Source organism: Takifugu rubripes, chromosome 3 (assembly GCF_901000725.2).
Source record: "Takifugu rubripes chromosome 3, fTakRub1.2, whole genome shotgun sequence".
Lineage (NCBI taxonomy): Eukaryota > Metazoa > Chordata > Actinopteri > Tetraodontiformes > Tetraodontidae > Takifugu > Takifugu rubripes.
This window is the reverse complement of record NC_042287.1, coordinates 14,698,697-14,723,902: the sequence shown is the minus strand read 5'-3', so window position 1 is coordinate 14,723,902 and position 25,206 is coordinate 14,698,697. Positions and strand designations below refer to the sequence as shown.

At 46.3% G+C, this 25,206-nt stretch overlaps 4 protein-coding genes across 13 annotated transcripts; 1 reads left to right on the top strand and 3 right to left on the bottom strand.

The window, feature by feature from the left end:
- Nucleotides 1-504: 504 nt before the first annotated feature.
- On the bottom strand, nt 505-9,864 carry nfascb (neurofascin homolog (chicken) b). 4 transcript variants are annotated; one of them, XM_029833141.1, is made up of 28 exons: nt 9,549-9,864; nt 8,084-8,238; nt 7,605-7,698; nt 7,425-7,530; nt 7,138-7,328; nt 6,822-6,944; nt 6,535-6,753; nt 6,048-6,159; nt 5,740-5,927; nt 5,529-5,660; nt 5,308-5,451; nt 4,942-5,053; nt 4,712-4,875; nt 4,492-4,639; nt 4,300-4,424; nt 4,120-4,221; nt 3,857-4,054; nt 3,482-3,552; nt 3,177-3,399; nt 2,972-3,087; nt 2,567-2,777; nt 2,351-2,473; nt 2,078-2,251; nt 1,847-1,978; nt 1,702-1,771; nt 1,352-1,363; nt 1,176-1,211; nt 505-1,091 (listed from the first exon to the last, which is right to left on the bottom strand). In XM_029833141.1, the coding sequence occupies exons 3-28, from the start codon at nt 7,678-7,680 to the stop codon at nt 860-862; spliced, it is 3,540 nt and encodes a 1,179-aa protein (XP_029689001.1). In that variant the 5' UTR covers nt 7,681-7,698; nt 8,084-8,238; nt 9,549-9,864; the 3' UTR covers nt 505-859. The 4 variants fall into 4 exon arrangements, with proteins under 4 accessions (XP_029689001.1, XP_029688999.1, XP_029689002.1 ...); XM_029833139.1 differs by having other exon boundaries at nt 8,084-9,512; nt 9,549-9,677; XM_029833142.1 differs by lacking the exon at nt 1,352-1,363 and having other exon boundaries at nt 8,084-9,639.
- Nucleotides 9,776-14,684, bottom strand: LOC101065054 (calcium-independent phospholipase A2-gamma-like). The gene is made up of 9 exons (XM_011602676.2): nt 14,521-14,684; nt 12,539-13,855; nt 12,310-12,462; nt 12,078-12,235; nt 11,866-11,960; nt 11,623-11,794; nt 11,423-11,480; nt 11,100-11,294; nt 9,776-10,972 (listed from the first exon to the last, which is right to left on the bottom strand). Exons 2-9 carry the CDS (start codon nt 13,781-13,783, stop codon nt 10,514-10,516), a joined length of 2,535 nt encoding a protein of 844 aa, XP_011600978.2. The 5' UTR covers nt 13,784-13,855; nt 14,521-14,684; the 3' UTR covers nt 9,776-10,513.
- A 697-nt stretch (nt 14,685-15,381) lies between these two features.
- On the bottom strand, nt 15,382-17,703 carry LOC105416287 (uncharacterized protein At5g50100, chloroplastic-like). Of its 4 annotated transcripts, none has more exons than XM_011602674.2 (4): nt 17,556-17,703; nt 17,198-17,351; nt 15,805-15,996; nt 15,382-15,713 (listed from the first exon to the last, which is right to left on the bottom strand). In XM_011602674.2, exons 2-4 carry the CDS (start codon nt 17,330-17,332, stop codon nt 15,519-15,521), a joined length of 522 nt encoding a protein of 173 aa, XP_011600976.2. In that variant the 5' UTR covers nt 17,333-17,351; nt 17,556-17,703; the 3' UTR covers nt 15,382-15,518. The 4 variants fall into 4 exon arrangements, with proteins under 4 accessions (XP_011600976.2, XP_011600975.2, XP_011600977.2 ...); XM_011602673.2 differs by having other exon boundaries at nt 17,484-17,677; XM_011602675.2 differs by having other exon boundaries at nt 17,198-17,483; nt 17,556-17,663.
- slc16a7 (solute carrier family 16 member 7) lies at nt 16,503-22,495 on the top strand. Of its 4 annotated transcripts, none has more exons than XM_029834093.1 (6): nt 16,503-16,640; nt 19,889-20,034; nt 20,126-20,357; nt 20,441-20,584; nt 21,121-21,954; nt 22,031-22,495. In XM_029834093.1, the coding sequence occupies exons 3-6, from the start codon at nt 20,141-20,143 to the stop codon at nt 22,207-22,209; spliced, it is 1,374 nt and encodes a 457-aa protein (XP_029689953.1). In that variant the 5' UTR covers nt 16,503-16,640; nt 19,889-20,034; nt 20,126-20,140; the 3' UTR covers nt 22,210-22,495. The 4 variants fall into 4 exon arrangements, with proteins under 4 accessions (XP_029689953.1, XP_003963548.2, XP_029689956.1 ...); XM_029834094.1 differs by lacking the exon at nt 16,503-16,640 and adding an exon at nt 18,419-18,510; XM_003963499.3 differs by lacking the exon at nt 19,889-20,034 and having other exon boundaries at nt 16,504-16,640.
- The last annotated feature ends 2,711 nt before the right edge of the window (nt 22,496-25,206 follow it).

Below are 25,206 nucleotides of genomic sequence, written 5' to 3'. Positions count from 1 at the left end.
TGGGGAGTCACCTGAGGGTAATGAGGGAGAAGACAGAGGCCGGAGGGCAGGACAAGATACCAACAAGCCTGGAACAACAGATGGATCCTAACAGTAGGCCTACATTGTTTAAGACCTTCTGTTTTGCAATTCCTAATATTCCCACTGATTGTTTGAGGCCATAGTCCAAAACCTTCCATCAGACAGGCCTAGAAGTACGTAGGGTTTACCAGTATATAGCAGAGAAAGTGGAATAAAAGAATATTTTATTTTATCCTACCGCTCATCCCCTCTGCCTTAATATCGCTCCCAAGGTCATTAGGGCACTCAAAATGCAGCAAAATTGCACTACGTTGTTGTGAAATGCAATAATAAACCTGCAGAGGTCATTTCAGAAGGTTCCATTATTTTCCTGAGGTCACTGAAGGATGGGTAGGAGTTGGCAAATTGTATCATATAAGTGTGAAATCAGTGTGTTTCAAGAGTTTCAGTATTTTTGAACAGAATGAGGCATCAATCTTTCACATTTTCTCATATTAATCTTTTATTTTAAAAGGTACTCTGGCTCTCCCGGTCTTATTTCAAGTTCAGATCCATTACATGAGTTAGATAAATGAGAAACAAAAAAAATAAACCAGTTAATTGAGTCCTTACTTTTATCAACATGATAAACTGATCTACTCGTGCAGACTCTCCTCTGAGTACGTACGTATGCAGCCACATCATTTTTAGGCACATGTACATGCAGATTTTCCACATTTTTACCTTAAAATCCTCGAAGGGTTCCATAAAGGCAACAAGAGAACTTATAACACTGACTTGTTCCTCCTGCCGCTCCTATGAAAGTCCCATGAGCTTGAAATCCCCTGAATTCTTGAATTCATGCGAAGGAGTAGATGGCGTTGATCGGAGACTGGAACTCCAGACTGGGACCAAAGTCCAGCTCCCTGACGTCCCTCCTGGTTCCTGTGTACTGGCCGATAAAGGAGCCGTCCTCGTTGAATGAAATCTCCGCTCCATCCCCATAATCCACCAGGCTGTCGTCGCTGTCTGATCGCCTCACCGTCACCTCCACAGGCGGCTGAGCTCTCTGCAGCCCTCGTTCCTCCTCTCTACAGAACGTTAAAGACGTTAATCAACCTGGATATGAGGGAAATACTATATGAACACGAGAAGATATAAAAAAATGTACGTACCGACGAGAGTATGGCAAGGTGGAGATGCGTGCAATTCTATAATCAAGGACAGGGGTTTTACGATTACAGATTATTACAATAATCGTAGTGTAATAATTGTCCTTATTACATTAACAGTCCTTTTAACATTTCACAAATTAATATTGTCAGTGTGTCAACATTAAGGGGTTCCGTACCTTTCAAGAGACCTTGAGTGGTTTGGTTGTAAAAGAAGAGCGTTGAGGTTTTTGGGGAATCAATTTTTTTCAACCGAGAGGTGAATAAAAAAAACGGAGGTTAAATCAGAGCGAAATAAAGGCATTATCACCTGTGCATCAAGTCACCATTCTTAGTTTTTGATGGTCTAATTTGTTTAGGGTTTATGGTTTTTGGGGACAACCAGTTAAAAAAATAATAAAATAATAATAATTTTCTTGTGACATCATTGTGATGCACAGCTACAGGGGTAGCCAAATTGCTAAAGTGTTATGAAAAGAACAACAGGATTGATTACTTATCGATAACGCATTTTAATATGATTACTTACCTGTAGTCGAATGAGCCGTCCTGATCTATGTCATCCATCGGCTCCAGGGCAACCTCTTTTTTCTCCCGTACTGAAATGAGAACACTGTTCAGAGGTTTGGGCGACAGCAGTGGACCTTCGGGAAAGAGATCAATCACCATCGTACCGGGATATTTCCCCCCACGGCTCCTCTTGATGAAGCAGACTACGAGGAGGATGAGAACGATCAACGCCACAGCGCACATAATCCCGATGAACCACCCCTGAGTGGAGATGTCCACCTGATCCTGAGCATAGACTGGACAACACACCAGTAATGTACATGTGCAAGTGCATGTGATATCCAAATATGCGCCCAGCACTTGAACCCCTGATCAATATCAGTCAAATTAGTTACTTTCAGTAGTGTAGTGAGGCGACTCCTCTGTGTACCATTCCCCTATTCCAATCTCTGTTCGGGCCGCCACAGAGAATCTGTATCGGGTGTAGCGGTCAAATCGACGGATCGAGAAACTGGTCACGTTTGGAGGGAACTCCTCAACGCGCAGCTCTTCTCCTCGGCTTGCATTCACTGTGGGGAAGGGGGGGATGCCTCAGAGCTTTCAGAAATTGCCTGCACAAGTGTTTGTTACCCTTGAATGCAGATTAATCCCCCAGAGGAAGAGATTACCGGTCTGGTACTTCAGGGAATATCCAGTAATGATACCGTTGGGTTCTGCCGGTAAGTCCCAGTCGACATAAATACTGTCAAGATGTCGCTGTTGGATCCTGAAGGATCTGGGAACAGATGGTACTTGAAGCAAAGACAGAGTAAAAACAGAACACGTGAGGTTTGAAAATGTCAGTTAATGTTTCCAGACACATCTCATCTCTTTGGGAGTTTTACCTCCTTCGGGTGTTGAAAAGTGGATATTATTACTGGGCGGACCCTCAAATCGGTTGTTTGCAACCACTATATACATCTTGTAGTTGCTGTATGGGTAGAGGCCGGTGACAACTCCAGAGGGTTCTCCATTGTTGGTACTAAATGCTTGAGACTTCATCGCCCGGTTGACCCACAACCACCTCAGCTGGCTGCTGTCCCTCCAGTAGTAAATCTGTGAAAGGCACTAATTATGGTGCTGGTACAGTCACTGAAAAAGGTTCACTCATCCAAATCTGTAGATTGTGACAGGTTTGGATATTACGGAGCACTCTAGGCATGGGCACCTTTGGTTCCTATAACTAAGAAAGACACATCTATATCCCATTAGTCAATTTTCCCCCTTACTGAGTACACAGTCATACACACCTTGTATTCTTTCAGTTCTCCCATCATGGAGTTGCGTGATACTGGGTCCCAGTGCACGGTTACCTGATTGCTCTCAATGTCGGACACCCTCAGGTTCAAGGGCGCAGTTAGAGGACCTGGAAGAAAATGGTTCACTTAACGCAGGTATGGTTCACTTAACAGAGGTAGCAAGAGTGTGGCAGCCACCACATCTGTGTTTACTCACGGTCTTCTCCAGAGAAACCAGTAACAACAGGAGATTCTGGGCCCAGCCCGAAGTCATTTACAGCCTGAATTTTGAGCTCATACGGAGTGAAGGTATCCGCATCATAGATGTAGTACTTTGACCATTTGGTGGTTGCGTTCTTCCACTCCTCTCTGGAGTCTCTCCTCCTCCACCAGACCAGATACTTCAGGTGGGGTCCGTTCCATTCTCTGTATGCTAGAGGCTTAGGGCATGGATAAAGCATCGGATTTCAGGCAAATTCCGGTTGCATGTTTAAGGTAAGTCTGAGAGGGGATTTATGTTACCTCCCAGCTGATTTCCATGTTGTTTCTCCAAGTTCCCACACCTTTTAAATTTTTGGGGATGACATCTGGAGCTGATAGAAGACCAATTTTGGGATTATTATTTTGATTATGCTCATCCGCATACAATAAAATGTAATGTAGTTTAATGAGATTGATGTTTAGTTTCAATTAAAGATTCATTTGTAAGAATTAGGGACATATAAAAAAATACAGACTGCAAGAATTGAATATCTACGGCCAAGGAAGAAAGTGACCTAATTTAGTATTAGCATAAACTCTAGAGCCAAATTATCCCCTATATTATAGTGTTTTTGCTTCTGAACACTTTTCTGTATCTTTGGCGGCATGCATGTATGGAAGGAGAAGCAAACGCACGTGCACCGCTGCTCTGAAAGCGTGTTGATCGACGACTTGGGCGACTCATTCCTATTTCATTGATCGCGATGACCCTGAACTCGTAGTAGGTGAAAGGTAAGAGATGCAGCGTGACAGAGTTGAGGTCCCCTGGATACAGCGACAGGTTTTTCCACTTCCCGGGCAACCAATCATCATCATCGTACTGCACCAAATAATCTGCAACAGAACACGTGTGCGATAAATGACAGAAACTGGACCCGATTTCCCTGGATGGCTCTCACCTGTGATGGGGTTGTGGTTGCTGTTGCCGGGGACCCAACTGAGCCTGACGCTGCGTTCGTGTGGTTCTGACAGCTCCAGGTCTGTGGGGGGATCTGGGCGGTCTTTGAACAAACACACAGACATTGAGCAAATGCATTATATAAGTGCTGAAATGAGGATTATTTCAAGTGGGATCATACCCATCACCATCAGGTGCGCCGAGGTGGACTTGTGTTCCAGCTCAGTCTGGACCAGGCAGGTATAATTGCCGCTGTCTGCTGGGTTTGTATTGCCGATGACAAGGTTTGATTCGTCCATGGAGATTCTGGGAATTGCACACAAGTTGATCAGTTTAAGGTTAAATTAAGCAGAGGCAGCATTAATGAATCCACCTCCAGCCGAGGGTGACGGGCTTTATGCCCTTCAGCCAGGTCGTTGTGACGGGAGTGGTGGCGTCCGTTTTTACCGCACACTCGAAGCGCACATCAGTTCCACGGATTACTTTAATGTCCGTTGGTCTTGTGACAATTACAGTGGGTTCTGAGAGAAGGATACTGAAATTATTGAGCAGCGCAAAAATTTGTGCACAACTCTAAAATAAGTGCTCCTCACCTTTGACCTCAATGTGGACCTGGTTCTCATCTCTCCCCGCGACGTTGCTGACGACACAAAGGTAGGTTCCCTGGTCCACAACTTCAATGCTCTTTATCTCTAGAGTCCCGTTACTGTGGGTCTTAAAGCGGTTTCCTTCAAGATTCCCCTGCCCATACTTAGACCTGCAGGGGAAAAAAAACACAGACTGATGCAGTGAACTTTTTCAGGCACTGAAATATTTCCCTCACCATCTCAGCTCAGGCACCGGAGAACCAAAAAAACGACAGTCTAGGAAGGCACGACTTCCCTCTATTATCTTGAGGTATTCGTTCCTAGAACCTAAAATACGTGGAGTCGCATCTGGAAAAAGAAAACATTAGCCAAACATTTTGCTTTGTAAATTTCTCCAGGAGAAAAACACCAGTTTTAAATAGATTTTGACATTTATACTTAAAGGTAGACAGAGTCCAGTCCCAGTGTGGAAGCCAGTAATATTTTTATTATAGTGCCTATTGCCCAGTTTTAAGTTTCATCTTCAGACCAAAACATCAACACTATACAGCCAAATACTGAACATACTTGATGACATTGAGTTTTAAAAGTAACAAACTTACGCAGCACGTTGACAAAGGCATTAGCCAGTAAATATCCATACTGGTTAGAAGCATTGCACTGGTACACAGCGTTGTTTAACGTAGTCACGCTGCGTAGAACCAATGTTTCTCCTGACACCTCCACATTTGGTTGCAACGTAGAAGCTGGGGATAAGTAGCAAAAAGAGAATCCCTTTCATCACCTCCATTTCAGTCTCATTTCTTTCACTACAAACACTCACAATCGGTGGGCTCGCCATTGATGAACCATGTGATGGTTGGGCGAGGAGCGCCATCAGAGCGACACACCATGCGTCCATCTTCCTCAGGGGCCAAAACCAAATCACCGGGCCTCTCCAACCAAAATGGAGCCGCTGTCAAATGCAGGCATGTTAGTCTCTTCCACCCGACCGTCCAGGAAAACCGACGTGCTTCTTGAAGAGCTTTTCTCACCTTTGACCTGAACTGTAATGGTGTGCTCGATGTAACCTAACTTATTCTCGGCAGTGCAGACGTATTCACCAGCGTCCTCAAAAGAAGCTTTTGGGATTTGAATCATCTTGTTGAAGTTCTTTACTTTCATGGGTGACCTCACCACCAGGTCCTCGCCATCCTTCCTCCATGTGATCCGAGGAGTTGGCCTTTGTTCCAGACAGGTGATGAACAAAACATTGCAATGCAGAAAAATGTAGACAACATTTGTGCTTGTTTAAAAATGGAAACCTGGAATAGTTTAGCTTGGAAAAGACCTTCTCACTCACACTCCAGCAGCGATACACTCTATCAGCAATTCTTCTCCCAGTAGGACCAGTATGGTGCTGGAGGAGCCTTTGGGCGATAGCCAGGAGGGGGTAGACTCCACCACCGACCGAGCTGAAGAATATATAATATACAGAAATTTAGGCTGTCAGTAACACACACACACACACACACACACACACACACACACACACACACACACACACACACACACACAAAATAATAGTTTAAGTTCTTTCAGAATGTGACAGGTGACAGCAGAAACTTGCTATGAAGATGATTTAATGGAGATCCTGGGACAAGTGTTGGAGTCTGGGCGGCAGTTAAAGATAAAAACAGAGTGGAGTCGTTTTTATTTAACCAAGGAAAAAAGAAAAGCATAAGTGAGGTGGACCAAACTGCAACAGAAGCAACAATTAAAAAAAAAAAAACAGGCTCAAAACCGTTTCTCTTAATCCCTTGGAAAAATGCTCACGTAATCGCACCCACTTGTGAGAACCTTGACAACCACGGGCATCTTCTGCTGAATGACGTTCCTGTAGGGTAAGCGAGCGTTGCAGCAGTAATCGGCGGCGGAGTCGTTGAACAGGACGTTGGAGAAGTACAGGTCTCCGTTCACACCCATGGACACCCTGCGGTCCTGCCGCACCGGCTGCATGGTGGGGAAGGCCGTCTGGATTGGCCAGTTAAAAGGTCTCGCATATGAACCTGCAACAATACAGAAGCGTGTTGGTGCCAGCTGTTGCCAATGTCTCTCGCTTTAAAAACCCACTTACAGCTGGACATCCAGTAGGTTTCTGGTTTAGGTGGGCCTGGTGGGGGGTCACAGGACAGGACCAGGGGCAGACCAGCACTGATCACCACGGGCTCGATGATCTCTCTTGGCCACACAGGAGCTCCTACAGAGACACAGAAGATTGAGGCTACGTCATGAAAAGGGCATTTAACTGGACCAAGATGGGATAAAAGTGAAGTTGGAATCACTGTTGCGGCACACTGAGGCCATTGTGCACGAGCGGCTCATGAGTGGCGCATGAGCACTGGACAAAAACAAACAGTTGCTTCTCCTCCAGCCTCCGTATCGTTTCTTACTGTACAGTCGCAGTCGGATCTTGTTGGAGTACGCGGAGCCATACATGTTGGAGGCGACGCACTGGTACTCCGCCTCGTACTGTTCTGGATTGTTCCAGGCGTAGATGTCCAGCGTCCCCGAGTGCCTACGCATCGAGGCCTGAGGGTCACGTGCCACGTTGTAATACCTTCCATTGCGGCGCCATGAGAAACTTTATGAATGAACAGAGATCGGGGGGAGAGATGAGCAGAATTCTAGGTAAAAAAGATGTTTTTAAAAGAAAGGAAACACTTTCTTTCTGTCTCACATGGGATGCGGGTTTCCTTTGGCCTCACATTCGATCACCATGGTGTCTTTGGCATCCACAATGTGCTCCTTCATGGACTGTTTGATGATGGTCGGGGGCTGCCGGACTGCAGGGAGGCGGATGCAATATTAAATAGAACATGATGATGGAAATAAAATGAACATTAGGCGACTGACCCACCTTCCAGAGGGATGTCTAGAGCCCAGACCCCCTGCCATAGCAGCAGCAGCAGAGCCGGTTCCACCAGTGTCCCCATGGTTACCGGACATGGAACCTGGCAGGTCGACAAACGCCGATACATGCATAAAAGCTGTTTTACTGTGAGCATTTATGTGCTTTTTTTATCATTTGTAGGTGCATTTGTGGAAGTTAAACTTGTGTGGTGATGCAGGTGGTTGATGAATTCTACCATTTAAGTTGATATTTTTCTATATTTTCCCAAGTCTAGACACAGAGAGAGGATCCACCTGCATGTATGGAACCTAGTAAGTCAAAAGTTTGATACAAGTCTACTGGAGTTCTGACTTCATTCAATGTTCACTGTTTAACTTTGTGTTATATCATCACATCTTTATGCTGTTCCTAAAAGTGTCTCTGATTGTGTTATTGATAACGACTCATGATACAGTGATTAAAAGCTAAAAGTTGTTAGGACCAACCTCTCATGGAAAGCCAGTCAGTGCTCCTTCTTCCTCATTTCTGCATTTTATTCCACCCCGGAACCTCGATAATCCCTCTGCAAAATTATTTCCAGCGTCTGCGGATCAGCAATTAATATCCGAATCCCTCAGATATCAGGTCAGCCACCCTGAAGCTGTTGATACACATCAGTAATAGACTTTCTCTCCATCACAGATGCTGAAACTCTGCCCACCCACCTCATGAATAATGCACGAGCGCCATTCGCCACCTACTCATCACCCACTTTACTGTCGTTATACTGAACAATTCATAAACATTCTGTCAAGTCTGCAAATATGAACACAACAGAAACCTCAATATAATAATAATATTTTTTGAAAAATCAACTCAGACATTACACATCTTTGGATTTAACACCGCAGCAGCACTTTATATTGTCATGGCAGGATATGATTTTAGTCCCGGTCCAGGATAAATAAAGTCTGTTTCATTGAGGAAAGGGAGAGCCCCCACGGAGCGCCACGCAAGCTGTTTGGTTTGATGACATCAGGACGTGGGCTTGATTGTTGAGTGAGAAAAGTCCAGTATGAACGCAATCTTTGTTTCCCGCTTATGAATTTTACATGTGGTAAAGTTCAGCCCACGTGAGCCAGTCCTCTGACAGAGCATGTGAAGACTGAAGACCTCATTTATTTGCTCATTTTTACATGTTGTGATTGGATCAGCTTGGCTCACACTCTGCCGCTCTCCAGAAAAGCTGCCTTACAACCAGAATAAGCTGCATTTGTGTGGACACAAAGGCCATCTCACAGCTGTCCACCAAATCCAAAGCCAACCTGCCGGAGCACAGCCCGTTGTATATAACAGTTATATACAGGCGAAGAATGCACACCATACAAGCCCACAAATGTTTGCATTATTCTGCAGATTCCTCTCGGATTCTGAGCTGAAACATGACTGGAGCAGCCAAACAGGAGCCGGAGTGGCGTGTTTGGCTCCTGGGACTTTTTGCCCCCTGCACGCCGGGCAGAAGCAGACTGAGCGGCGATCAGTGCCATGCACCAGAGTGCACAGTGAAGAGGCAGAGAGGAGGACGGAGGCAGCTCGCTGACGACAAGAGGGTTTCTATTGTCGTGGGTCCCTTTTGGCACGTGTGCGCCTAAGAGCAGATGACATGTGGGAGCGCTGGGAGGGAGGGTTTCATTGAACGAAGTGCCTGTTCACGTCCACAGCACCTATCCCCTGATGTCACTGGGTATGGGGGGGGCGTGAAATCATAACCTCTGCTTTAACAGGGTGTGACTGACAGACACTTAAGCACCGTGACTCTGAATTTATGCAGATGTTCTGCCAAGTTTGGGTTCTTGAAGGGAATTTGGACTATAACGGCAGTGATGAAAGCTCATGTTTGCTTCTAAACTGGGCACTTATCCTTCTCATCATCCACTGTGACAGCCCACTTATATTAAGAGTGACATTCACCTTTTTTGTGCGATTTTTCACGCCTGTGTCTCCAACACTGAGGACAGGTAAGAGGACAGAGGCTGATTTGGTCCATTCAGACCTCTTTTGTGCAGCTCCCCAGGACCTGAAGGGCTATAATGATTAATGAGACTTAATCTCATCTCCTCCAGTAATGAGGCCAGACATTTGCTGGTTAATTAGATATCGTCCAATGTAATAACTCCAAATAGTTTTATTTGATGTCATTTTTTTTTTTTACACACGTGCCGTTGATTTTCAGTGCATTAGATTGTGGGTGTGTGTTACTGACCTTGTGTCTTCACTCTGGCTGGCACGAACGCACACTCACACTCACACAAGGCCTCTCTGTCCAGAACAAAGTCAGTCTATTGTGAACAACTTCCAGACATATGGGGGTGGATTTAACCCATCACATCCAAGTGACTGGATAACTTAGAGCATGAGAGTGAGGCTTTCATAAACATAAACATACATTTATTCAAGAAAAGTAACCATAAAATGGTATTTGACCTTAATTATGGCACATGCACATTTTCTTAAATAATTAAGTATTGAAAGTCACCTTAAATCACATACCTAATCAAATTATTGATTTTTATTGATTTTGTGCATTCTTAAGAGTTGAGTTTAATTAGCATTAGTGAGTAACACTGACCTGACGTTATGTTTAATAAATAAATAAATAAAAGCATTTAAGATAAATTCCTTGAGAGACACCAATGTCTGTGCTAATAAATACATAAATAAATACGGCACAGCTTTTTTTTCTAATGTGGAAAGGCTGCAGTGGGAAATGGAGATGAGTTCCTGAGGTTTTGGAGTACTGTACACGTAGATTAGCTTAGCTTAAGGCTAACATTGTGGTGCCCACCACTAAGGGGCCATCTTACCGTCTTGTTCATCTTTATATGCTGTCTTTGAGGAAACTAAGACAATCACAAGACAATCATGAGAGAATCTTCTCACATCCATCTCTGCTTCACCTCCCAGGCTCTTTCGTTCATCCAGTCTTGGGTCCTTTTAATGGCCGTGCGCTCCGCTGCGAGCACCAAACACAGCCGTGCCAGTTTGGGTCTGTTTCTCTCCAGGTAGACCTGGGTGTCTGTCTGCAGCTGGTCCAGGGCCCGAGGGCGGCTCTCATCCAGGGACACCAGGGTGCTCAGCATCGGGTTGAAGCGGAAGTACACGTCCGGAGCCAGCAGGTCGTCCAGCAGAGTGTGGACCCCTTCGGTGTCTGTGGCGCTGCAGATAAGGCTGCTGATTTTGGCCCTCAGGCTGGTCGATGTGCCAGGCGTCTTTTTAACGTTGTCATAGCGACCGGTGCCAAGGGACAGCACGCACTGGAAGGGCTGATTGGGCCACAGTAGTCGGCTCTCGTGGACAGCCAAGGAGCAGGGATTGTTCAGGATAATCCCTCCATCCTACAAACACGTCCAGATGAGAACATGTGGGTGAGCAGTCGTTACTCTGTCGATGCTGTTGTGTTCAGAATCATTTATGGGCTTTCAGTAACACAACTCTAATGATGTTTGGTTGTTATGAGTCTACCTGGTGAATGTCACTCTGGAGGAGGAACTCCTGGAAGTATCCTGGAGCAGCTGATGATGCTCTCACCGCCTGCCACATCTGGCAGGTCGAGCCCCCCGCGTAGCGGCTCAGAGAGCCCGGTTTGTGGTTGTAGTTACGGAAGACAAAGGCCTTTGGGCTGGTACCCCAGTTTACTACTGCACTGACTGCTGAAACCTGAGCAGAAAGCAACAAATAGCGCACACACACACACACACACACACACACACACACGCACACGCACAGCATTCACAAATTAAATGAGCCCGAATTTGTAAAAATTACAGCAGTTTCCTCATTGTTACCTTGGGACTCAATTCATCTCTGGCTGTTTTAATGAGCACTTTGTGTCCCAGCTTCTCCCTTAAATACAGTTAAAAGACGAGTAATTATGTCTCAATAATATTTAGCAAATCTGGTGTTTTCTGACAGCCTTGGCTGGCAGATCAGCCATTATTAGCGCGTATTTATACTCAGGTTCTGTATTTTTGGATCTCCTGCTTACCGCAGTATCGTCTCCCAGGTCTCGGTGTCATAGTAAGAGTGATTCCAGCCCATTTTCACGGTGCCGACCAGCGGGTTCTGTCGAAACACCTCCGAGCCGAACCGACGGTACATGTCAGCACATTCCTCCAGAGAGAAATGGGTCAGGCCCAGCATGAAGGCGAGGACGGCGCCTTACAGAAGATGTTGTGTGGCATTAATGGGGTGGTTTATTTTGAGGAACTCTCAGATCCTTGTCAAGCACCTGTGCTCACGCCGCAGATGTAGTCAAACAGCTGGTGGATTTTCTTCCCAGTCTCAGCTTCCAGTAGTTTTAACACTTGCAATGGCACCACACCTCTGAACATGACAATATCTGTTTAGATAAATACCTCTAGCTTTAGAAAAAATCACCTGGAGGCCTTTAAAACTACTCGCTATGACATCCCAGCTGGGATGTTCCCACAGTGTTATCACCTGGTGCCACCACCATCGATGGAGAGCACTCGGATGCCGTGACCTTTGACTGGATCCGTGTAGCCAATCAGGGCCAGGGTTTCCCTCAGGGCGCTCTGAAGGGCGTGGCTGTCTCCGTAGGTGCGTCGCTTCCTGAGTAAAATGACCGCGGTCTTCTCCTACAGACAGACACATCGTTAAGCATCACCCGGCGGGTCGGGTACCTTCAGACGCAGGTGTGCCCTTGACGGACCTGCCACATTATAGCTTTGCAAGCCGGATGACTGATGAGATGGTCGTTCAGAGCCTCCACGCAGGCGGTCACAGCCTCTGGAGATGAAGCCTGTGACAGGCCACCAATCAGCCCGCGTGTCACTTCCTCCACCTCCCTGTGACTTAGTGCGAGCTGAGAAACATGGACAAATCTGTGAATATCAACTTCAACTGATACGCTGAAGTTGGTTTTTGGAAGCGAGCCTCACCTTTTTCTTCAGGACCGTCTGTGCTGACGTCGCGGCAGGCCGCTGCGTACCGGCCTGGGCCAACGGGCCCGTGTTGAAATAAGTGCCCAGCAGGTTGGGAATGGCGCTTGCGGGATGGCGAACGCAGTCCATGAAAGAAATACTCTTCTTCAGGGTGGCGGATCCCGAATCTGTGTCTGCTAGATCTCTCTCCACGTCCTCGTCCGTTTCAGTTCCACCCTTGAAATACTGATTGATGTGACTGGCCGTTTGGAAATAGTTCTCGCCAAAGTCTGTGGCGTGACGGCTGTGGTGGAAAAGGCCTCGGGGTGGAGCGGCGACGGCTCTTTCCTGTTTCTGTTGCAATGTAGCCCCTGGACGCTGGTCTCCATGGGTCTGATCTTGCTCATCTGCAACCGTAGCACCAAAATATCTGTTGATGTGTCTTGCAAACAGACGGTAGCCTTCCTCCCAGCCGCCGGAGGGATTGCTAGGTCGCACCGTCGCCTGGCTAGCGTCCGATTTCACTTCTGAGTTTGTGATGCTGTGCTGTTTCCTCCTTTTCAACTTCCTGGGTGTCCTCGCGGGCAAAGGCTTCTCTTCCAGGTTCTTCTCCGCTGGAACTTGAGAGAATTTGCGGAAGAAGGCGGAGTTGATGTGGCTTGAGACATAACTGTAGCTCTGACCAAAGGCTGTGGCCAGAGAGCTGATGTGGAAGAGCTGCAGGCCAGGGCCTCCCTGAGGTGAAGACGCCGTCTCAGAGACCTTGTGCTTGTCTTTGTCCTCACAGGGCCTATTTTGCTCTCTGGTCATTGACCTACCAGAAAAGCCTGGGGTGACAACAACTGGTAGAGTGTCCTTTCTCTTGAAATAAAAGTTAATGTGTGCAGACAAGCGGCTAAATGATTGACCGAGACGCCCTCCCACAGTTGTCAGGTTGCTCTCTGCCTCCTCCATGATCCCAACCGGAGCTTCGGCTTTGACTGCGTTCCTACCGGATGACGAATAAAGTCGCACAAAATTGAGACACATCGCCTCTTTGATGCGATCGCTACGGATCAGACTGGGAACTGCAGGTTTTCTTGTAAATAAGGCAGGAAGGGAGAAGGCTGGTGGTGACGTTCTGCGCGTGCTGAGGCGGAGGGATGCTTCAGGCTGACACGGGCACCTCCTGAGAAGGATCATTAGGTACCTAATCTTGCAGAATGACCTCAATGTCTTGTTCGCAGCACTTGAACACAAGTAGGCACTGAGGTAGCGACCCATGTCTGACGCAGGGATGTGAGCAGAAATTAAAGTCCAAATTCCACCGTGGTTTACTGGTTTAGCCCGTAGCAGCTTAAATAGGGAGGAAAAAAATAGATAACTGAGTAACAAAACACATCAACACTAGCATGTTAATCAGGACTGTTGCCAAAATGTTTGCCTGACATTTATACTAGCATGCTAAGACTAACAGAGGCTAATTAAGAAGGGCTAATTAGGCCTGATGACAACGCTACTAAATGAATAATAATACACTGACAAATAACTGTGAATACTTAAAATAACAATGTCAGCACACTGGTGTGAAAAGCAGTTATCTTCTGGAACCTGTTGACATTTATTAAAGACTCCAGAAATGCTGAATTCTAACAATAACATGAGAGTAAATATAATAAGACCTAAAGCAGAAGCCCTGAAGGCCTCGTCTGTTGTCACACGCTGGAGTCACACTTTCCCCTTCACGGTTCACAGTTCTGCGTAAGCTATTTGTGTGCGATCCTCGTGTCAGGTGTGCGCTCCTGCTATGTAACATGAGCGCAGAGAACACAATAACACACACGGCCAGGCAACAAACACAAACATCTGCCCTGCAAGGTCATAGAACCCTTGGAAAGGTGCTGCCCTGCTCTTATGTATTTGTAGCTTATTGGTCTGAAAACCCCAGTAACCACGGCGACCTAAGCTTTGTTGTCCGCTCCAGTAGAGGAAGGTCATGAGTACCTGACAGCCACACTAACCTTACAAGGAGGACTTGTGAAGGACGTCTAAAGATCTGCCTGGAACTCCGGCGCCTTCGCGCTCCTCTCGGGACAAATGGCTCATTAGAGGAATCAGTTCAAGGCTTCTCCCATCAGATCTCTCAGGGAGGACATTCCCTCTGCTTTGTGAACTTGACGTGACCCTTTGCTCTTGGACTCAAGTCCTAGTGGCTGAACTGGTGAGGGTGGGGGGGCGGGGTTGTGGGTGGGCCGCACAGTTAAAGTCATGTTGCTGTAGCTGCTGACCTGAGGGCTAAAATTAGTGTGTTTGTGTGTGTGTGTGTGTGGGGGGGGGGCATTCATCATAGGCCAAAACAGACCTATATGCACACCTCAACACGTGACGCCAATCACCTGTGCGCACATGCAGGATCTGTTTACAGGCCCACGAGGATGTGTTGATATCCGACACGTGCAGGGTTCCGATATCGTTATTGATTAATGAGGATTAATGGAGCCTAGATGATCTTTAAAAAAAATATCACTACTAAATCTGCAGTAAATTTAACTAGTGGTAGTATTTTCTGCCTACTTTATAGAAGTAGTGCTATTGAAAAGTTATACCAATAAAAGCGAAACGATGACGTCACCAGCCGCCTCCAGCCACAGCCGTTTCAGGCTCATGTTGACATCTAGTGGCAACTTTGGGACATTTTATACCTCCGAGTTCTACTGGATTTCTGTCCATCGTCAGGAAATTGTTTGTATTTGGCTTCAGAGATTTCCTGTTCCCATTTACAACCGTGTTTTATTCTGCCTTCTGCAGCTTTTCATGCTTCTTTTTAACCCACTAAAGCCTTTACAATGGTTGAATACTGCATAAAATTAGTAATAACAATACTAGGAACAATACCTTTGTTTTAATCACATTATGTTTTTACAGCTCTTCTGATGATTTGGTTCAGTGGTTGTGATAACGTGTGTACCGTTATATTTCCGATGTAATTATTCATGAGGAACTTTGATACAGTCCATATTCAGCGTGTTCTCTTTTCACAGCGTCCTTTGCTGCACTCCTCTCCGCGTCCCGTCCACTTCAGGCGATTCCTTGCAAAAACGGCATAAGCCTGGTCCATCAGAGGCCTCACGGGGGCCGACATCATCAAGCGGCCGAGCCAGCCGAGGCCCACCGCGTTGTACATCACTGCGAAGGCAGGGACCCCCCGGTGGACCTGTTAGCACACAGAAGGTTGCACTCCATCAGAACACTGGTTAAAAAAACCACCCAAACTCTGCTAAATATTGCAGGACCTGCTCACTCACCTGCTCTTTCTCGTCGATCACGTGCATCACCTCCATGGCCATCTCATAGCTGACGTTACCGTGTTTGGCTCCATCGTAACCAGCCAGTGAGATATCAACGAAATTCACCCTCCCGGGCTTAATATTTCTCTGCACCAACTGAAGGAAGCGGATCTCGGCGACACATATTGGACACAGTCCATCATACAGCACCTGACACAGCACAGATCATTACTGATCAAACCAGTTTTCCTCATTCAAATCCAAGAGTCAATATCAATGTCCTGCCAAGAGCAGAAAAAGCAGATCTAGAATTAGTAGAATTCTTCTTCAGGGCATAGAGATCCAGCGTCGCCTCAGGCGGGAGCGCATCATTAATGTTGAGCAATATTTAAGAAAGGCAGAGACAGTTACCTTTCAGTCAAGGTCAAAGGCCAAATAGTTTGGATCCAGGACCAAAGGTGCTAACCTGAGCGACATACCTAACCCTTTACACCACTGCGACACATAAACGCAACAACAGCAGCATTCTTTAAACTGAAAACTGTGGTCAATAGTTCAATATCTCCTCAGGAGAAGTTATTGAAGAAGGTCCAACAGCTGCAGCCTTCTTCAGGATTCTCGTTTCTCTTCCAGACTGTAATTATTTCGGAAGTCACGTTGTCATAAATTAAGTTACATTGTTGCGTTAGCGGGAGCTGAGGGGCCCCTTTTATGGTAAGTGGAGTGTGACATTCCCAACAACGGTTCGTGTCTGTGCCGCCAACCGGTTCAGCTGTTGAGCTGAAGTTCAGTTGCGCCGAACAGGATAAACTACTGGCCCGGTTCTGTACCCTCCGGAGGTCACAGCTTTTGAGGTGATACTAATTTGTTATTAATTTGATTTATACTTCAGCATTAACGCAGGATTTTTCACCCCGTTATGCACCATTAGATAAAGTCACATGTCGACTCGTGTTCAACTGCTGTACTTAATAACGAGGTTTGAAGTGAATTATCCTTCTTGACAGGTAAACATTCTAAAGAAAGAGCAACCCGCACCCCCAAAAAATGACGGAATATGTTTTTCAACACTTTGTGACATTTTAACTAAGTTGACGCACACCATGCTTCCGACCGTGTGAGTGCTCTTCCCATATAAAACATCTTTGGGAGCTCTTGCGCACAGCATGGCTCCATTCACACTAGATATTATGTTCATGAAAATTAAAATAAACCTTAAATAACCGCAAAATAGAGTGCGTGGTTTATCTAAAGCATCTTAATCGAACATTTCGACACACACAAGCGGCGTTCGTGGAGGGATGACGTGTTATTGACGTTACCCGTCACACATTGCTAATTAGAAAAGACGTGCACAAGACTGAGTAATTAAAGTGTTGTTTTTTAAAAAAAAGAAAAGCTGATAACTCACTTTGACCTGCGTAGATTCAGAGTCGAAGGTCCGATGCTGATGTCTGCACAGTGCTGGAGCCACTCTTGGCCAGCTGACGCTGCTCAATCTGGTTAAACCACATATCCGGGAAAATCCAAGTGCCCGACTATACATGACTGTATATTCTGTTTACCTATAGATGCATATAGATAGGAGAATGACGCAATGTTGCTTTCTTGAGCCCGATTTAATGCGACGCGTCCAGCGACCAGGAAGACAGCCGGTCACGTTACACAACATGTTTAATAACGCCGGCAAAGGTCACCTGAAGAAGGTTTTCAACAGGTGATGGAGTTTCCTCCCACAAACATGAATTACTTTAATCACGTCTGCTTACTTGACAAGATTGAGACGATTTAAACTGGATTTTAAATGAGTAGATTTAATAACAACTGGCGGAAGAGCGCCATGGCAGGAGGCGTGGTGAGGCTACGGTGCGTACAGGAGGTCTCACTCTGCTGCTCTTTTCCAGGCCAAAACGCCGTGAGGTTTTCAACTTATTAATAGTTCGTCCTTCGGTGGAAAAAAAAATTCAATTCAATTTCTGAATTTAGGCCCATATCAGTTTAATATAAATAACAAGATAATAATATTAAACTGAAATAAACATTTTGCGAAAGCAAGAACATAATTCAAGAGTGACCCAAAAGAAACAAAGAAATGAAATGAAACAACTAAAAAAATGCAACATAAACAGAGGTAGAAGGAGTTTGCAATGAACTTTAAAAGCAGGGACATGTGATGTTAGAATGGAAAATGAAGGAGACTGTCAGAGCCTATATTTAGTCAGTGGCCAGCAGCGGTGCAGATTCTTCCAGGTTTATTTTTCTAATGTTGTATCTTTGTTCCTATTTTCTAACAACAAAGACACCAAATTCTTTTTGAAATCCATTTTCATGGTCTCCTTTGGGTGTTGGCTCTTTCTCATAGCTTGTTACAGCGGGCCTTTGTTTGTCGACCTTTCCCTCGTTGGCGTGGTTCTTGTGCGCTGTCTGTGGCTTCAGTGAGATTACCCCAGAGGTGGGACCTCCAGGACATAGTTTGAAGAATGATCAAAGGTTGATACCTTTGATCAGTGATCAAAAGTTAACAGAACTTTGTTCAAAGCCAAGATACTGCACTCTGGCTGTGCTACATTGTATTTCAATCGGCCTCAGTATCACTGATATATCACCGATTGTCTTCAGTCAGAAACAGAAATACAACAGAGGACACTTGATTCTTGGAATGCGAGGCCAACAAGAAGTTACTCAATCACAGTACTGCGTGTATTCGGACCCACGGATGTAAATGTAAGTTCTAAAATAGTTTTCTATCCTTTGGTAGAATGCAGGAGGAGCCAACCGTCATGATATAAAGCCTGTCTGGGGGGACATCGGACGTAGCAGAACCTCACACTGGGACTAAAATGAATCTAATTAGCAGTGAAAGTGGGGTGGCGTGGGCCTGGGCGGCACCGCCGCGGCTGTGCTTTGGTTGGGTTTGAGGAAACAGCTTCTGTTTCTGACGTTTTCTGCACCGACACAGCAGAGGTGATGCATTTCTGACTGAAGGTCCGTGTTCTTTGCCATTTAATCCCCGTTGACATGGTTGCGCAGGTTAATTGCACTTCCTTTAACGGGATGTCACTTATTCTCTATTAAATGTTCAGCCTCTGCTCAGCGAGCTTTAAAAATACATTTGACTTTGTCCCCGACTTTGAAAAACGAGCTCAGGCCATCAATGTTAAACACGGCGGCACTTCGAACAGCAGCGATTAACCCTTAAATGTTCCTGAGATTTACAAGCGACCCAAACAATGGAAAATAAACCACTGAATTTGTGTTCTGTTTCCATGGGAACTGTGTCGTCTGCCTCCGTGACGCCACACATGTTCAGAGTTATCAAAGAATATGCAGGAAAAACAAAGTTTGTGGGGGAGAAAAAGCCTTCAAAGCACGTGGCCTCGGCTATAATGGTAAAGCTGGCGGGGGCCCCCGCCCGCCCAGTTTCACTAACAAACATTTCCTGGATCTGACTTTTTGTATCCTACAGGAAAAAGAGAACAATTATTTGTTTAGTGAACATACGCCTTTAAGGTGAGGGGCTCCAGGCAGAGCTGGAGCCACAGGAAAGGAGCCGTTCTATAAGAATTCAGGAGGATTTTTCCAGAAAGAGAAACACCTTCATTCTTACGCTCATCAATGCCGTTTCTGCACATCCCTGCTGGGTGTCGGAGCATCAGAGGTATCACGATAGACCCAAGAGGGGACACACGTGAGCTGTGACTAAAGCTAAAGTAGACCACCAGCGTGACTGGTCGGCCATAATCAACTGATCCAGTTAATGGCTAATTTCATTTAACAACTTAAACTTAATAGTAAAAGGAGGTCAATTCCCAGTGTACAGCTGCATAAACATCAGGTTGGGGTGTGTGTGTGTGTGTGTGTGTGTGTGTGTGTGTGTGCGTGTGTGTGTGTAGGGGTCCTCCTGGGGAAGCCTTGTGAGGGCAGTCATGGTCTGAGACTTTGAGAATCCCTTTCAAATGATCTCTGTAGCACACACACACACACACACACACACACACACACACACACACACACGCTTTGGAAGTTATTAAAAAGTAAGTGCAGCCTGCCTCTTCCTGCAGCAGTGGTGCAGTGGGCTTTAGCTTCTCTATATTATCTTTAGGATTGCTTTCCTTCTGCATCGGCCACTATTGTTCTGGGGCGACGACCACGTGCGGTCAGATCAAAGGCCTTAGAGCGGCGCTTCTCTGTGGGAGAGAGCCGCAGCCCCAGTACAACAGCTGGGAAACACAGGAGCACTGAGCAGAGGTGAGGTCTGCTGACATATAGGATCTGTGCATCAGGAATCGCTCTTGTCTATCACTGCCTCTTCACGTTTTCATCCGTCTCCTCCGTCCAGCCACCGAAGGTGACCATGCCCCCCGCAGCAGCAGGTAACCTAGGCTACACGCCACCAGACGGAGGCTGGGGCTGGGCCGTCGTCTTGGGCGCGTTCATCTCCATCGGATTCTCCTACGCCTTTCCCAAGTCCCTCACCATCTACTACAAGGAGATCCAGGAATATTTCTCGGTCTCCTACAGCCAGATCGCCTGGGTTTCCTCTGTCATGCTCGCTGCCATGTACGCAGGAGGTGAGTGGAAACCAGCGGCGGGGCAACAAACTTGGAAGGGCAGCAGGCGCTGAGGTCTCTCCATTCTTCTCCCCTCCGCCCAGGACCCTTGAGCAGCATACTTGTGAATCGCTATGGCAGCAGACCTGTGGTGATGGTCGGCGGGCTCATGGTCAGTGCCGGAATGATGCTGGCTTCCTTCGGCACCTCTATCATACATCTCTACCTCTGCGTTGGAATCATTTCAGGTAAACATCATCATCAGAGCGGATTTGTTGGGGTTTTCCATGAGCAGAGCTACTCATGTGCTGCTCACTGAAGATTACCCAGGAAAACATGGGCTTTTACACGAATGTCGCTATAGTAACCATGACCCTGTGAAAAATGCTTCACTAATTCTCAACATGTTTGGATTTAAGCCAAACCTCATGATTACATCTGAGAGCAGCCAGTAAAGCTCAGACTTCCTTTAAGCGCAGAGTCGCTGAACTTTAACCTACAAAGATTCTTCACCTCCTCCGCTGTGGAAAACACCCCCTTCAAGCGGAGGGGGGCGGCAGGAATAGAATAAAACCGAAAATATCAGTGCAGTGGTGCCAAACGTGTAAATGTGTAGCAGAACAACACCGGCTCTTTAGTTTGATCAGCCTCCAACGTGAACAACCATTGTCTCATGTCGTTGAAAGCAAAATTAGGATTGACATATTTTCCTACAAAAAGATGTCAATGATTGTGTTCAGGTCTGGGATTGGCTATAACGAGGTGTCTTCCTACGTTTCTCCAGGTTTCGGCCTGGCCTTTAACCTGCAGCCGGCCCTGACCATCATAGGGAAATACTTCCATGTCAAGAGGCCGCTGGCCAACGGGCTGGCCATGACGGGCAGCCCGGTGATCCTCTCCACCCTGGCTCCTCTCAACCAGTTCCTCTACGATACGTACGGTTGGAGAGGAAGCTTCCGCATCCTGTCGGCCATCGTGCTCAACTGCTGTGTGGCTGGAAGCCTGATGAGACCGGTCAAAATGCAACAGAACGGCGAAGCGCAGCAGAAAAGCCCGTCAGAGCGAGAAGAGGCCGAGCAGAACACAGATAAACTCCTGACCAAAGACAGCCAAAGCGACAAGGAACAAGGCTGCCTGCAAAGGTTCTTTGACATCTCCCTTTTTAAACACCGGGGTTTCCTCATCTACCTGGCCGGGAACGTGGTCATGTTCTTTGGGTTCTTTGCGCCTGTGGTCTTCCTGGCGCCGTACGCCAAAGATATGGGCATTGATGAATATTCTGCCGCCTTCTTGCTCTCCATTTTTGCTCTGGTAGACATGTTTGTCAGGCCGGCAACTGGCCTCTTAGGCAACACCAAGTGGATAAGGCCAAGGATCCAGTACTTTTTCAGTTTTTCAGTGGTGTGCAATGGCTTGTGCCATCTCCTGTGCCCTCTGGCTTCTGGATACACAGGCCTGGTTGTCTACTCCATCTTCTTTGGGGTTGCGTTCGGGATGGTCTGCGCGCTGCTGTTTGAAGTTCTCATGGACCTTGTGGGAGCCCAGCGCTTCTCCATCGCAGTGGGACTGGTCACCATTATCGAGTGTGGCCCGGTTCTTCTCGGGCCTCCAATAGCAGGTTAGTAAAAGCGCTTGAGGTTAAAAATGCATGAGAAAAAAATGGCGAGCATTGACATGTCTGGGTTCCCTTTCAGGAGCGTTGGTGGATACCTTCGGGGACTACAAATACATGTACTATGCGTGTGGAGTCATCATGCTGGTGCCTGGCATATTTTTCTTCATTATGCATTACTACAACTACAAGAAGCTGGATGAGGAGCAGAGAGCGCTTCCACCTGTGTCGATGAGGACTTGTGAGAAGGGGGAGAAATAAAACGCTAACACGGTGGTGGAGGAAACACTCCACTGCACTCTTATTGCGACATATCGGTAGCTCAAACTGGGTATTTTAAGTTGTTTGATGTACTATACGTTATTATACAGTTACACTAATGGGCGCCTGCAGCTGTGATGGTCTCTCCTCATTCATTTGCATAGAGATGCTGTTTTTTTGTTGTTGTTCTAATGCATCCATAAACTGTGATGGTTCCCTTCTGCTTTTTTTAGCGGCTGAATAAAACTTTGCTTCGAAGCACCAACAGTCTGACCAAACCAGCAAACCGGCTCAGAACTGTTCTTGGCCACTAGATGGCACTAGAAACACAGCACAACACACCCGAACGACGGCTTCAGCTGCTTGTTGCTGCTCGAGTCTGAATGAAGCGTCATATGATAAAAGAGTAGATTAATGCAGTGAAATCTGAACTCCACTGTGGTGTAGAAACTGTTAAATACGTTAAGGCTGAAACCTGAAGCTTCATTTGATGATATTATAGCTACAGGCTAGGATACGTTGGAGGTTTTAGCTGCTTTAAGTATGTTTTGCGTCCAGATCCTGATGTCACATCACACAGTGTCTGGAGAACCAATCTGAGCCTGTAGGTGGATGATCAGAGGGCTGAAAGTTTAGGAGGCAATACCTCGACATGCCAGCACAAGAGGATGATGGGAACTTCTGCAGCTTTAAAAGACGTCCATTTTGTGAACGTAAGTATCTAAGTGCTTTGTTTGAGTTTGCTGGAGCTCTGCAGCTCAGTTCTGCATCCTTCACCGATGAGCTTTTATCATTCTTGTACACAAAAGCAGGAAAAAAAACCCCCACCTGACAGAAATGTGTCAGCGACGCCAGTGTGACAATAGACACCGAACAACGGCACACAATTCCCACGTGCTTTAAATTCCACAATTTCCTGAGGACGCACCGGCAGCAGGATCCAGACTAGAAGTTTTGGTGTCGAGGCCTCGACAGTCGTGCTTCAGCCACTAAAGGAAAACTCCCATATTTCCCGATGCACGCCTAAACGAGCCGTTCATATCGACCCCGTTGACAGATGGATGAAAATAGTGGGCAAATCAATATGGTTGTTTAGGTAACATCTGAACATCACTTTAAAGAACACAGATCCAAATGTACGGAATTGATTCCACTTAAAGGAAAATTTCAGTTGATTTGATTCGGATCGGTTTTGACATCCCACAACATCCACACAGAAAAATCCCATTAAATTATTAGTGATACAGGTTATGAAGCGATGGTGAGTGAGAGCGCAGCCGTCCGTCAGTGGCCGATCCCGATTCATCTACCACCATCACTGGGTTAAACATCAGCAGATCTGGGTTTAACCGGGTCAGGAATCAAGTTTGAATCCCTCTGATTGCTGCCGCCCCGCTGTGACACAATGTATTCAGCAGGTTCGAGGATGAACCCCGAGTTCAGTTTCAGAAGGAAGGAAAAAAAGGGGGTAATACTGTCGTTTTAATCCATCGTCTTTGCTAATCTCTCCGCTAATCTCTCCCCGCAGGAGCAGAACTAATCTGTCTTTGCAGTGTTTACACTCAGAGGAGGGCAGCATAATGTGAATTCCAGAGACTTTGGAGTTTATTCATCAGCCCTGTGGACGATAGCCGTTATCGACACATCGCTGGTCTCAGATTAGCGCCGAGAGGCAGCACAGGTCACATGTTTTTTTTATGAATTAATGATTTTAAATCCATGAAGGAGCCATGGCGAAACATGTCGCACCGGGGAACGCTGAGGGATTCAGTTCTGGAAAAGAAGGAACATCCAGCAGCATCTTCCCGATGGCTCCCGATGATGGGATCACGCGGCAGAAACAACATGTACCTCGACGCCCAAAATCAATACTGTTTGCCAACAGCTAGCATCGACGGAGGCCGCTCGGATATCTGCGGAGCGTAAAATCGCCTGTATCTCTCCGATATGTTTTTAAACACTGATTTATTTCCCCACGCAAGCAACCAACTTCTGAAGCAGGAAAAATAAGGGTGAGAGTATTGGATTTTGATATACAGCCTGAATATGGTATTTCTTTTTAATTCTGAAGGGACTCGGCTGCGATGAAGAGGAGAAAACTTTTACTCGTACAGAACTTCTTTCGTTCACCCTTCGCATCTTCTGTTTACGCCTGTAATAGACTGAAGTTCAGAGGAAACTCACAATAAAAGCACCAAAAAATGCAAGGAAACTAATGAATAGTTAAATATGCTGAATATATCTCGGTGTATTTGAATATTTTCAGTCTTCGTCTTTGTTTCTGGATTTTTCTGGTATCTTTATTCATTTTTTTGGGGGGGGGGGGGGGGGGGGTGACTTTCATGGCAACATTTCCTGTCAACTCGAGTCAAATTTAATTAAAATAAAAACAAAAACCTGCCGTTTGGAAGGTAAATAATTGAGTGCTTAAAACCTCTAGCTGCCTCAGATCCTGCTCTTCAGCCTTTAATGGTGCCATGACAACCATGTTCTTCAGCGTGACGGCTCTCTGCTGACACGGACGTTTTAATGCCCGTATGGGAAAATGTGAGGATCTGCTGCTGCCGCCTGACGTTCCCGGGCAGGTTTTTCAGCGGAACACCTGAACAATGGAAGTGCAAACAAAGCTTATGGAAGCCGGGAGCGGCTGCAGATGCAGGAGATAAATCTCTGTCAGGTTTATCGCGCCAGTTCCCTTCTGTTTGTGTTCACATTGGCCAGTTATTCTCCCAGACCTTGTAACAGGTGTGTGTAAAAAGATATTAAATGAAAAATCAAATGAAAAGCAGGGGGGAGCCTGAATCGTTATGATCTGTAATGGAGCTGAATGGGAAGAACATCCCACCTGGGTGTTAATGTCTGGAAGGCAGAGATGGTTTAGAATTCTGGTTGCTTCTGCTGGACATCTCAAAAAAATAAATGGAAGCCAGCAGAGCCTTAATAAAGAGACACCCCCCCCCCCCCCCCATCTTAGACAAGAGGCATTTAAACTCCTGA

Bases quoted from the DNA above. Each gene is read 5' to 3' on its own strand.
- slc16a7 (XM_029834093.1), top strand. From the start codon at position 20,141: ATGCCCCCCGCAGCAGCAGGTAACCTAGGCTACACGCCACCAGACGGA. The intron at 20,358-20,440 runs GTGAGTGGAAAC...CCCTCCGCCCAG, and splicing joins CGCTGCCATGTACGCAGGAG to GACCCTTGAGCAGCATACTT. The intron at 21,955-22,030 runs GTTAGTAAAAGC...GTTCCCTTTCAG, and splicing joins TCTCGGGCCTCCAATAGCAG to GAGCGTTGGTGGATACCTTC.
- LOC101065054 (XM_011602676.2), bottom strand. From the start codon at position 13,783: ATGGGTCGCTACCTCAGTGCCTACTTGTGTTCAAGTGCTGCGAACAAG. The intron at 11,961-12,077 runs GTGATAACACTG...TGTCATGTTCAG, and splicing joins ATCGATGGTGGTGGCACCAG to AGGTGTGGTGCCATTGCAAG. The intron at 11,295-11,422 runs GTAACAATGAGG...CTTTCTGCTCAG, and splicing joins GAGATGAATTGAGTCCCAAG to GTTTCAGCAGTCAGTGCAGT.
- LOC105416287 (XM_011602674.2), bottom strand. From the start codon at position 17,332: ATGTATAGTCGGGCACTTGGATTTTCCCGGATATGTGGTTTAACCAGA. The intron at 15,997-17,197 runs GTGAGTTATCAG...GTGCTGTGTCAG, and splicing joins CTGAATCTACGCAGGTCAAA to GTGCTGTATGATGGACTGTG. The intron at 15,714-15,804 runs GTGAGTGAGCAG...GTGTGCTAACAG, and splicing joins TGATCGACGAGAAAGAGCAG to GTCCACCGGGGGGTCCCTGC.
- nfascb (XM_029833141.1), bottom strand. From the start codon at position 7,680: ATGGGGACACTGGTGGAACCGGCTCTGCTGCTGCTGCTATGGCAGGGG. The intron at 5,661-5,739 runs GTGAGAAAAGCT...TGCATTTGACAG, and splicing joins CATTACAGTTCAGGTCAAAG to CGGCTCCATTTTGGTTGGAG. The intron at 4,055-4,119 runs GTGAGAGCCATC...GTTCTGTTGCAG, and splicing joins CAACCACAACCCCATCACAG to ATTATTTGGTGCAGTACGAT.